Source organism: Sinocyclocheilus anshuiensis, unplaced genomic scaffold (genome assembly GCF_001515605.1).
Source record: "Sinocyclocheilus anshuiensis isolate Anshui unplaced genomic scaffold, SAMN03320099.WGS_v1.1 scaffold2161, whole genome shotgun sequence".
Lineage (NCBI taxonomy): Eukaryota > Metazoa > Chordata > Actinopteri > Cypriniformes > Cyprinidae > Sinocyclocheilus > Sinocyclocheilus anshuiensis.
In genome coordinates, this window is record NW_015551119.1 from 47,859 (window position 1) to 60,283 (window position 12,425).

The following is a 12,425-nucleotide window of genomic DNA, read 5'->3' on the forward strand; positions in this document are numbered from 1 at the left end:
TCCTGCTGAACAGAAATGTTGCCCAACCACCTGTGGACATGCATGCAGTGAACCGTGCTGATTTAACCATCGGAAAGAGTCTTTGGTGGATTAATTTTGCATAATAATACATACTTTTTTTTTTTTTGCCATTTAGTGCTTTATTCATAGGGGTTGTTTTCCTCATTTATAACCACCGAATAAACCTCATAGTTTCAGTAAACCTTCCAGTGATTGTGTATTTTTGGCCACGAAAATATAGCTTCACTGAAGTGTTGGTATTTTTGGTATGCCAGTGTTCGTTTGGCTGGTCTCTTCTCACATAACAGCTCATTGGCATCAGTGCTTAGGAATGTACAAGTTCCCCTCCCCGAGACCCAAACACGTGCAAAAACGTCTTGTAATGAAAGAGACCTCTGTTTCCATCCTCTCCAGGAGCTTGGCAGCAAAAGGGTCAAAACAATTGTCAGCAAAAACATGACAGTGATGGAAAAGCTTTGAACTAAAGTACTAACCTACCAGAAATGAAACAGTCAGAGAGAATGCTGGGTAACACTGCACTTTTAGCAATTTAGTCATGTAAAGAGAGGAGAAGAAAGTGCAAAAATGAAGAGAATTTGTGCTAAACCGAGGTTAATGTGCATCAGCTTCCAGGAATGTGAAAAGACCTTGAATTCTGTCTGGTGTGAAACAGAGCTAAGTTTACATCCCGTGTTTAAGAAACACAACATTTGATTATTCAACATATATTTATATATACACTACCGTTCAAAAGTTTTTTTTTGTTGTTTTTTTTTTAAAGAAATTCATACTTTTATTTAGCAAGGTCACATTAATTTGATTAAAATATCTATAAACTCAAAATAAATTTATAATGTTGTTCATTTGAACTTTAAGAAATATTTAAGAAATTTTCTTGAGCATCACTTCAGCATATTAGAATTATTTTAAAATCTCTTTAAAAAAAGATTTAAGACTCCAAACTTTTGAATGATGTATATATATGAGGTTATTAAAACCAAAATATTTTTTTTATATATATATAAATTCCTTATCTATTTTCTCAGTTGCTTGGCTTCCATTCCTATGGCATGATGTTGTGTAGCACCGTCAACTACAAATCCCATTCGTAACTATACATTCAACATCAAATCTCTTCTGATTGGCTGGGACTGTATCATGTTGCACAGCAGTTTCATATTCATTGTGGACGTACAAATTGCTTGTCTTTGGAAATTTGTTTTGTATTGTGCCTAGTTAGGACACATTGTAGCCGACATACTTGAGTCAGCAGTGCCAGGCAAAAACAGGGAAGCTGATGATGTGGTACTTGGATAGTCTGATTTGATCAGTGGTAGATTTTAGTTTGACAACCAGTGAGTTACCGCAAATCTCTTCGTTTCAATTTAAGTGCATATGTTACAAATTTCAAAGTCATACAACAGATAACTGAAAGATTTACAATCAGCCAATGTGGAGACTCTTTCTCCGAATTCAAACAAAATGGCACAGTTGAGCGGGACGCCAAATAGTTTCCTAAACCCTCAAAAAAAAAAATCTTCTGCAAAATCCCTTGAGGCACGAACAAAACATGTTGCACTAAAGAGTCAAACTGTTCTTAACACGTTATGGGTTTCCAGTCAGTTTATTATGGGAAAGTTAACCAGTGTTAAAGATCTTCAGAATTTGAATTCAATAACACCCAATCTGGAGGTCATTATGTGGTGAGGCAAATGCACAAATAAAGACAAAACAATAAAAACAGTCCAATCTTTCAAAACAACACATATTTAAATATCAGTGCATTGCAGAACGTGGAAAATATTTGCCACATTCTTAGACGTCCAGTTTCAGTAGTTGGATTGTAGTGTCTGTGTTTCTGTGAGGCTTGGTACACTGAGACGACTTAACATCATGCTCTTCCATCTATATTTCTCCCAGATGCCCGAACCATGCAGTTCCTTTGAGAAATGTTCATGTGACAGCAAGCTATCGTTTTCTAGAACAACATTGCAAAAATGTCTTTGCTTATGTGACTCACAAAACAAAACAAAACAAAGGTGGCTAATCTTTGCTAATGTGACTCAGAAAACGCACAAAACAAGAATCAAAATGCAAAACGGTGGATAATCTTTTGCTTATGTGACTCACAAAACAAAACAATGGCTAATCTTTGTATATGTGACTCTGAAAACAAAAAAACTAAACAAAACAAAGGTGGCTAATCTTTGCTAATGTGACTCACAAAACAAAACAGTGGCTAATCTTTTGCTTATGTGACACAAAAGCAAAACAAAACAAAACAAAGGTGGCTAATCTTTGCTTATGTGACTCACAAAACAAAACAAAACAAAGGTGGCTAATCTTTGCGTATGTGACTCACAAAACAAAACAAAACAGTGGCTAATCTTTTGCTTATGTGACTCACAAAACAAAACAAAAACAAAACAGTGGCTAATCTTTACATATGTGACTCAGAAAACAAAAAACAAAACAAAAGTGGCTAATCTTTACTTATGCGACTCACAAAACAACACATAAAAAGGAGGCTAATCCATTTTGGTAGCTCATTTGTTCAACAGAAGTTCAGAACAGTCACTTGGCATCGAGTCCTTCCAGGCCTGAAAAGCATCTTAAAACTTCAGCAGCTGCCGTTTAAGCATCACGATTCTCTCTGCTTCCTAATATGGACATTTAAGGTGCCAGACCTGCTCTCATCAGTTTAGGCCAGCAGTGGCACTCCCCTTATGCGACGGATGAAGTTGGCCAATCGTTTCGCCAGCGGTGGACTCGGTTCATCCACCTGGAAGGTGCGGGTCAGCAAGTTGTAAAAAGAGCCGTAGCCCACCGCGACCACCGTGCAGGTGAGGCAGATGACGTTGTAGGGCATGCTGAAGTCAGGCGTGGGTAGATTTACCAGCAGTGGTTCGGTATACACTCGCACAAAGTAGCTTGATTCTTCTTTGACTGGGACACTGGAAGTCAGAGGTGAAATGTTATAAACAAAGAAAACAAATAAGGTACACTTATTTACTATTAAAGAAATAGTTCACCCAAAAATGAGCATTTTCTGTAAATTTACTCACCCTCAGGCCATCCAAGATGTAGATGAGTTTGTTTCTTCAACAGATTTGGAGAAATGTAGCATTGCATCACTTGCTCACCAATGGATCCTCTGCAGTGAATGGGTGCCGTCAGAATGAAAGTCCAAACAGCTGATAAAAATATCACTATAATCCACAAGTAATCCACACCACTCCAGTCAGTGTAAGAAACAAATCCATGATTAAGACGTTTTTAAACTCCATAATCCATAATAACGCTTCCTCCAGTGAAAAAGTCTATCCCCTGTTGTCCTCTCACATCAAAATTGGTTAGAACTGTTTTGGACTGTTTTCACTTATAAACAGAGCTTGATCTGTGTATATTTCTCTCCAGATTCAGACTAAATGATTTTTTCATTGGAGAAAGCATTGGAGAAATATTATGGATTAAAGTTTCATATTTTAGCTGGAAGAAATGGTTTAAAGTTAAAACGCCTGAATAATGCATTTGTTTTTTACAAATGCACAACTTTTCACTTCACAAGATGTTAATGGATGGATTGGAGTGGTGTGGATTACTTGTGGATTATTGTGATGTTTTTATCAGCTGTTTGGACTCTCGTTCTGACGGCACCCATTCACTGCAGAGGATCCATTGGTGAGCAAGTGATGCAATGCTACATTTCTCCAAATCTGTTGAAGAAACAAACTCATCTACATATTGGATTGCCTGAGGGTGAGAACATTTTCAGAAAACGTTCATTTTTGGATGAACTATTCCTTTAACACCAAGGCCGCTTCATACTTACAAACTGCTAAACAATGGTTGATCTTGTGTGAAGTTGGTGCTCATTGCAACCATACTTGGCACAAGGGCACTGATGACAGAGGACCTGCAATAACATATTGATGGTACATCAATCAGATATAGGGAGTGGCACACAGGATGTGTAACAAATCCATCAACAACAATTATTCTTAAGTCAAGAATTGCAAGAGAAGACAAAATCCTGACTTGCAAAAGAACCTGGAGGTGAGATCTTTCAAAATACTTGATAAGCAAGTGTCTTACCCAACGTAGAAGCCGTGGTTGGGATCAGGTGTGTACTCAGTCCATTTGAGCAGGGCCCTTTCAAACTGTACAGTGACCTCGGTCATAGAGTGAGGGGGTAACTGGATCAGCATCTCCAGTAGATGAGGACGATGGCGGTCTTTAGCAGGCTGGTAGTGAATGTAACCTACAGGAGAAGGCACAAAGTTCTATGAAGTCTGTATTCTCTGTGCTCCTAAGCACAGGACTTGTTCTGTCCACTAAGGATGATTACAAAAAAAAAGTATAGTTCGTAATGGCTTTAAACTTTATTTATTGTGACTACTTACTCATTTTAAAGAGTGCTGAAACTTAACTTTTACCAGCAATTTTCTGTTTCGGGCTCGTTCCCTCCCCAGACGTTTTAACTTCCCCTCTACAATTGATTAATAAAAATTGATCAAATCAAGAAAGTCCTGATTGGTATTTCACATTTTGGATTTGGTAAAATACATCTGGTATTTCAGTGTATAAAAATGTGTAATTATGTATATATATAAAATCCTGAAAGAAGAAATATTTAGTAATTTTAAGTAAAATTATATTATAGCAAATATAGTAAATTTCAAGATGATTTAAGTACTGGTAGTCAAAAGTGACCTTAATTGAAGAATTGCCCTAAAACTAGGGCTGCACGATAAATCGCATGCGATATTTAATGCGCATCTTGTCAGAAAGCCGGTTCTGTAATCAGCGGTAAATCTCCATCACCTGCATGCTTTAAGATGCGCGTTAAATATCGCATGCGATTTATCATGCAGCCCTACCTAAAACAAGTGATAAATGTATGGAAAGCACACAAAGTTTGGAGTACACAATATATTTCACACCAATACTAGTGTGGGTCTGTGTCTACTCACTGGGCTTGTTATCACGGGACTTGCTGGTGACTGTCAGGGTGTGAATGTACAGTTGCAGGTACCAGGGCACTGAATCCATTAATAGTACAGGAAAAGCCCGATATGGGTGGTTGTTATAGATGACAGTGTGGATTTCCCCTGTCTGCAGCCCAAAACCAGCCACGTAGCGCTCTGCATGCAGCAGAGGACGCAGCATATCTCCTAAAGCACAAGGTGAAAGAACCATAGAAGATGTTGGCATGACTGGTCTATTAACACAGACGGAAGTTCATTAAGATTGTCACTTTGTAACAATAACATAAATAGTTCTTCAGAATAATAACCATGCAAAAAACATCAGAAGCATCAGATAGACTCCACCTATCAAATGCATTCATACCACTGTCTCCTTTCCAGCGCAGTAGGAGGTTGAATGAACGTAACTGGCCAAATGTCTCAGCTCTGGTCAGGTCATATACCGAATATGTCCTGCGATCTCCCAGCACCACAGCTTGGCTGAGCAGAGGAGTGGCAGGACTCAACTCAAACAGCTCCCCCTGTTGGACAAATAGCACAACACTCAAACTGACTGAAAACAGCAGTCAACTACAGTGGAAAGTTATGAAATGAATTTTAGAATTTAAAAAGCTTCTTAGCCAGTTCTATTTCCCCATTTACAGAAACATTAAAGCATCACAGAGCAGAAAGTATTTTATTGTTTCTGTTTCACCTCAGGGTTGTCTGTGATGTCCACATAGACTTTACTAGACGAAGCAAGAGGACAAGCCTCTGTCAGAGTTCGAGAAAACATCTTAAACAGGGACCATTCTGTGAAAAGATGAATATAGTAATTAATATACAGGTGGACTGAGCATAGTATCAACTTTCTGTCATTAGAAACCACACTGAATTTAAAAAAATAAGGTTCACCAAAGCTTTTGCAAAGTCAAGGCCATTTTTATGCTTTTATGATTTTTTTTTTTTTGATTTCACCTTTTTTTATTATCTTTAAAAATGTTTCATTTGTGTTTCATGTGTCTCACTTTCAAATGTTTCACTATGTTCTCATAGTGAGAAATGTTTTGAAAGCATCACAGTTTTTCCACACTTGAGGTAAATCAATCTACAAACGGCTAGTTGGCACACTGAAATAAAGGGGGACCTCTTCTAACATCAAACATTCATTTATTACTCACCCTTTTTGCCTTGGCCTGAAGTGTAGTGATCAAACACAACATTGAGAGTTTGTCTCAGCTCCCACGCTTTACTTGTGCATTGCTCATCCTAAGAGAGAAAATCTGAAGAGTCAGAAATGCAAAGTATATATATATATATATATATATATATATATATATATATATATAAACATTTTGAAAAGAAGCTTGCCTGACAGATGGGTCTGATGTGAACAGCCTGGGAGTGGAAACTGCTGTGAAACAGCTTCTCGGACTTCATGAGAACCGCCAGACCTGCCTGGAGAAAAAAAAAAGAGAGCAAAAACATAAATTAATTAATTATTGCCTTCTTTAGAATGACCAGTTATTAAATTGCAGGTAATGATCTGAACCTTAGAACCACAAGGGAGAAGCTTCTTCCAGGGTGTGAGATTCTCAGTGCAGACGATTTCACGTGGTAATGTGGCGTAACGTAAAAAACGGTGATCTGTAGCTGTGTGGAGAGGAAAATATCAGGCACATATCAAAGAGAGATTAAACTTTACTTTGTTGCTTTAAAAATATAGTGTGAACTAATTGGGTGAATTTAAATAAAGAACTGCACTACAACTAATCATCTGCTAATGTGACATTAACTGAACCCTAAAAGTATGTTCACACTGACAACGATTAAAGTTGCGATGTAATAGAAGTCGCAGCTGATCTTTTCTTCTGTACTGTGAAATACATTAAAGAAAAACAGATTATTGGGCACTTGGTTCAGTCAGTTTGTTTTTGATTGGATGGATGCAGAACTGAATGTAAGATTGCAGTCAATTGTAAGAAAGGGGCAGGGTTTAGGTGGACAAAATAATAGGAGTCCAACATATTTGACAAGTCTGTCGTTTCAGTGAATAACTGACAATTACAAGGCCAAAAAAAAAGAGAGCAAAGAAACATGCATGGTTGAAACGCTCACAATAACATGCATTTTAAAAATGTAATTTAAATCAGTGCAGGTTGGCAAGAATGAATAAGCTCCGGTTGCTCAGTGTGAATGCGTGATATAATGAGCAGAAAGGGCCGTACCATTTCCCAGACCCAGCGGTTTAAAAGAAGCACTGGGCTGTACAGTGTTGGTCATGTCAATGAAGTTCAGAGATGCACAGAAGATTCCAGAGAGGACATTGGTAAGTTCCTTCCAGTTTCCATCCACACTGAGAATTGAACAAAATTCAGTGGACAGTTAGTTTATTATGGAGTTACAATTTATTCTGTCCAAATTGCAGAATAAAACAAACGTGCTTATAGATCAGGGGCACTTCAGTTTTCAGTTAATTTGAGCACATATAAGTACTCACTCGCTGACTGTGTGATGGAACCACACCCACAGCTCTGCTCCAGGTGGAGAGGGGATGAAGGGCTGCCCCCACTGCATGGTCCTCCAGAAGCCCTGGGTGAAGGAGATGTGCAGCTCTTGCACTGAAAACTTGGAGAGCACTTGGCCGAGGGATTTGGGGAACAACCGGTAATGAGAAACTGTGGGCAAAAAAGACAAATCATGCAAACAAATGTTACGACTTGAGGTGATACTTGGTCAAAATTGCTGGGTAAGGATCAGCTCTTCATGCAAACTTTTACTTCTGTAGCAAGCATAATCAGAACAGTGTACAGACCGAAATCTATTCATTTGATTCATATTTTAAACAGTATACCAGACTAAATTTTATTAACCAAGTCTATTCATTTCATTCATATTTTAAATACTGTACCATGTTTAATTATATTCATTAGGCCTATTCATTTTTTAAATGTTCATTAAGTCTATTTTATCCATATTTAAAACACTACATTTAATTTGATTAGATTCGACTACAAGGAATTACACTTGATGATTAAAATTAATAGACTTTGTTAATAAAATTAAGTATGGTGTAGTGTTTAAAAATATGAAAAAAGAGAATAGACTCAGCAAATAAAATTAAGTATGGTAAAGTATGAATAAAATTAATAGACTTTGTGAGTAAAATTAATTTAATCAACCAAGTCTATTAGTTGAATTCATAAACACCACATTCTACTGCTTATTATCGTAAACTTTTTGATCTGAAGGCTTGTTTAAATGCTTGAAACTAGTTTTAGTGGAAAAATATAAATTGTCTACACATGATTTCTTTTACAATTTCTATTAATTCAGACAGACAGTGAAAGAACTGCAGCTAATAATTGTCCAGCAAGCATGTGAACTCCTTCATACTGTGTAAAAGGCATGCCATGATGCACCTTATGAAGGAGCTCCAAGTGTGCAGAGCTGTGGGTGCTACATTGAAATTTAACTGAAACTCATTTCCTATTCCTCCATCTCTGCTATTTCATCATTTTGACGACGTTACAATTGTTATTATTTAATGTGGGAAACAAAGAAATGAGTAAAGGTGTCAATTTGACTGCTATTGTACAGAGACTAATTCTGTGTGATGGGACACTTCCACAGCAATGCCAACTCACCCTTCTTCTGTCCCTCTTGCAGGAAGTCAGTGTCCCACAGTGTGCGGAACTGGAAGCTGGCATAAATGTCTCCGGAGTGCAGGGGCCGGATGACCAGCTCCTCCTGAAACTGATCTTTCGCTGGTGCTGGTGTAAAAGTCTCGCTGTTTTTCGTGCCGTCGCTTCTGTTCACCTCGACATCAGTCGACTGCCACTGCCTTTCATTCATGTCCTCTCCAGCGACACTGCCATCAGTATTAACCTCTGAAATGCTCCGTTTTGTTGCTGTATTATCGTTTGCTTTTTCAAGCGTGTCACACCTACTGGGGTGAGCTAAACTAGAAAAAAATAAAATGCATACTAGAGACAAACCGCACCTGTGCGCTGCCATTTTTGCCACAGCTTCCTTTCCTGCACACACTTCCTGGATGTGGTTGACAGCATTGACCAATCAGAGAAGTGTATGTAGAAATATGACCAATGGGAGACGGGAATCACATTTTTGTTTTTTTGTTTTTTTTTTATTGTAAATTCCGCGCAGCAGAATAAATAATAAATAGTAAATAATAATAATAATATGAAAGTATCATCATTTATGTTAAATAGCAAATGCTAGATTCACTTTATTGTTCATATAAGCTCATTACCATTGGACTGCTGCATTCTATTGGTATTATTACAAGGGTTCTGATGTTATAAATAATAATTTAGTTATTAATAATAATTTAGTAAGTTATGAGGATCCATTCTTACAAGAATGCTGCTTAGACTTTATTAGTTAGGCTACATTCACTGTCACTACACGACTCTGCCTGCGGTCTCGCTCTTGGATGCTGTATCCAAAGATTCATACTTTTAATTTAATAATAATAATAATTTATGCATTTAGCCGACGCTTTTATCCAAAGCGACTTACAGTGCATTCAGGCTATACATTTTTTTACCAGTATCATCATATTCATTCAGTGTTCCTGTGGCAGCTATTAATAACACCTAATAACATGTAATTAGGCATTCACTTTAATAAGAAAGCTGCTTGGATAATTTCACGGTAACTACACGACTCTGTCTGACTCTTGACAGTCTATCAAGATCCAGTGTTTCAAATCATTTTAATTCTTTTGCTTTAAAAGATTCGTTCAGCTTTGTTCGTGGCCCTTTCTGCAGAGTTAAGGCTTGTTCATACAAAGTACGATGACTATAACTATAATAACTATAACTATAAGTTTTAATAATGATTTCAGATTTTTTCTTCCAGCTGATAAACAATAAAAACACTGACAGCCGATCAAAATCCACCCGAATTCAAAGAGCTCGAGCATTGAAAGACGACAAAACTGCAGCAGGGCTTGTTATAACAACATTGTTGTTGCGTTGGTTTGGGCGCTAAAAGTTAATGTTCTTTCTTTCTTTCTTTTAGAAATATCGTTTATGGTGTGAACGGGTCTTTACACCATTGGCTTGTGACAAGTGAGTGTCTTGTTGTGAGTGAGTCTCTTGAATCATTCACTTCACCGGTTTAACAACACAGAGTCCACTGAAATCAGTTATTTTCATTTATTGTGTATGGTCATCAGTCATTTAATTAGAATTCTTCTGCACTCTTTCCCCTAAACGAACCAATTTCTAAGTTCATTCAGTTTGTTCATGAATAAGATGCCCAAATTCAATCAATACCCAGATAGCACATGTACTGTATGTCTGCACTCTGCTAGATGTCTATTAAAGATCGCTTCATCTGGAAAGCATCTGCTGTGTACAAACATCTGATAGACGTCTTTAGGATGTCAGTTTTACATGCATTCTAAATCATTAACATCTTAAAGACATCTTATAAACGTCTATTTGACATCTGACCGGAAACGTCCTATAGATGTATTGCAGATGCGCAAACACGCCGTAGCTTCACTCCTGATAGCACATGTACATCACGGAGACATCTGCACAATCTGACCTGTGTTGCAGCCTGGAATGAAACCATGCCATGCTGGTTTCGTCTCGCCTTTGGCTTGCTTAGTTGGGGACGCTTGACTGACTGCACAGACACTATTGGAAGAGAGCTGAACTGGATGATGACATTCCTGAATCATCAATGAGCTGACTTTAGCTGAAAAAATGACTCTTTGTTATTGTCTTCTTGCATTATTGACAAACTATTTTCCTGTTTTACACTGTAAAGCTGCTTTGACACAATCAGTATTGTATAAAGCGCGCACTATACAAATAAAGGTGACTTGACCTGAAGTCTGCATTTACATCTGTAAGACCTACCCAGCAGGCACACAATGTCATAAGACCTTGATATTTGGCTAAATTTCGGTTGCGACGTCGGGTGACCAAAATTCAATGTCAATTCAATGTCTAATGTCAATGTAAATTTGATGTCCAATACCGGCGTCAGCTGACGTTGATATTTTGTTGTTTTTAGGTTGTGTAACTAAAATCCAACATTAAGTCAGCGTCAAATTGACGTCAAATACTGACGTTAACCCGATTTTCATTCTCAACCAAAATGCAACATCTGTCCGACACTGGGATCCAACGTCAAACTGACATTATATTGACGTCCGTTGCCTGCTGGGTATTTTTTAGAGTGTTTGCTCATCTGCAATATCTATAGGACATTTCCTGTCAGATGTCAAATAGACGTTTAGTAGATGTCTTTAAGATGTTTATGATTTAGAATGTATGTAAAACTGACATCTTAAAGATGTCTATCAGATGTTTGTACACAGCAGATGCTTTCCAGATGAAGCAATCTTTAACAGACCTTTTGCAGACATATGTGTGCTATCTGGGACCAACCAAATCTGATCCAAATCTCATTGAGATTCGAAACATGAAATGACACAGGATTCACACGAAACCTATTTTCTCAAGTAAGTGACTTAAGCGAGCGAAAATATCAGTCATGGTTCGTTCACTTAAAAGATTAATTCCATTTAAAAAACACCGATTCGTTATGAGCAAAACACCACTAGGTCTGTCAGAAGCACACATGAATGAAGTCACTATGGCACAGAACTCACTCGAATATTTTCTCAATCCATAGTACTTTTTAAAGGCAGGAAATCACACGCTTCAAAAACAAGAGACTAAAAAGGCACAATATGTAATTTTTTGCCTCTAGAGGGCACGTATTCAAAACAAACAAAGAAACAAAGGCGTAGTTAGATGACGCTGTGACTGAGTGTGGAATCATGGGAGTTGTCGTCTTCATCCCCACAGCCGAAGCAATCCGATGGGACTCGGGCAGAAATCATGTTCATGGATGAGCTAATGTATTAAAGATGTCGTAGTATGAAGCAGAGTGAGGCGGAAAGCCGTCGAAGCAAAACGAGGCCGCTGAACGAGTGCGACACACGGCTTGAAAGCAGCGGTGCTTTTATTATGCCACAGTCGACAGCTTCCGCTCCTTCCGGAAAGCAGCGGTAGTAAGCAGCGCTGTTTTATCATACTAGATACATTTGAGCGTTCTGTTATAATGCTACTATGTGCGGTCGTCACCTGTCTAATAAAATGCATAGCATATTGAAGCGTCTTTGGTATCCGGGGGAATGATGTAAGAGGTCGGCCTTGCGCATGCGCCGCTCAGAAGTGATGAACGCGGAAGCGCAGGGGAGAGATCAAAACAAAACAACGGTCATTGTGAGACACTTTTTTTTTTATGGATGGTCGCTTTTTATTTAACTTCTTTTGGACTGAGTGGCATTAAACAGCTTGAAAGATCAAATAATTTTTAATATAACTTCGACTGGATTCTCTGAAAGAAGAAAGTCATATACACCTAGGATGACTTAAGGGTGAGTAATTTATAGGCTAATTTTCATTT

At 37.9% G+C, this 12,425-nt stretch overlaps 1 protein-coding gene and 1 pseudogene across 1 annotated transcript; one reads left to right on the plus strand and one right to left on the minus strand.

Moving 5' to 3' along the window:
• LOC107663066 (perlwapin-like) overlaps positions 1-220 on the plus strand; it is an 8,780-nt pseudogene extending 8,560 nt beyond the window's left edge.
• A 1,388-nt stretch (positions 221-1,608) lies between these two features.
• Positions 1,609-9,026, minus strand: LOC107663065 (GPI transamidase component PIG-T-like). Its single transcript, XM_016453215.1, has 12 exons — positions 8,615-9,026; positions 7,468-7,645; positions 7,196-7,323; positions 6,520-6,620; positions 6,339-6,425; positions 6,149-6,236; positions 5,683-5,780; positions 5,353-5,509; positions 4,974-5,174; positions 4,096-4,261; positions 3,833-3,916; positions 1,609-2,954 (listed from the first exon to the last, which is right to left on the minus strand). Exons 1-12 carry the CDS (start codon positions 8,982-8,984, stop codon positions 2,702-2,704), a joined length of 1,911 nt encoding a protein of 636 aa, XP_016308701.1. The 5' UTR covers positions 8,985-9,026; the 3' UTR covers positions 1,609-2,701.
• Between the last annotated feature and the right edge of the window lie 3,399 nt (positions 9,027-12,425).

Bases quoted from the DNA above. Each gene is read 5' to 3' on its own strand.
- LOC107663065 (XM_016453215.1), bottom strand. From the start codon at position 8,984: ATGGCAGCGCACAGGTGCGGTTTGTCTCTAGTATGCATTTTATTTTTT. The intron at 6,426-6,519 runs GTTCAGATCATT...TTTTTTCTCCAG, and splicing joins TTCTCCCTTGTGGTTCTAAG to GCAGGTCTGGCGGTTCTCAT. The intron at 4,262-4,973 runs GTGAGTAGACAC...CTTCTCCTGTAG, and splicing joins GTCCCGTGATAACAAGCCCA to GTTACATTCACTACCAGCCT.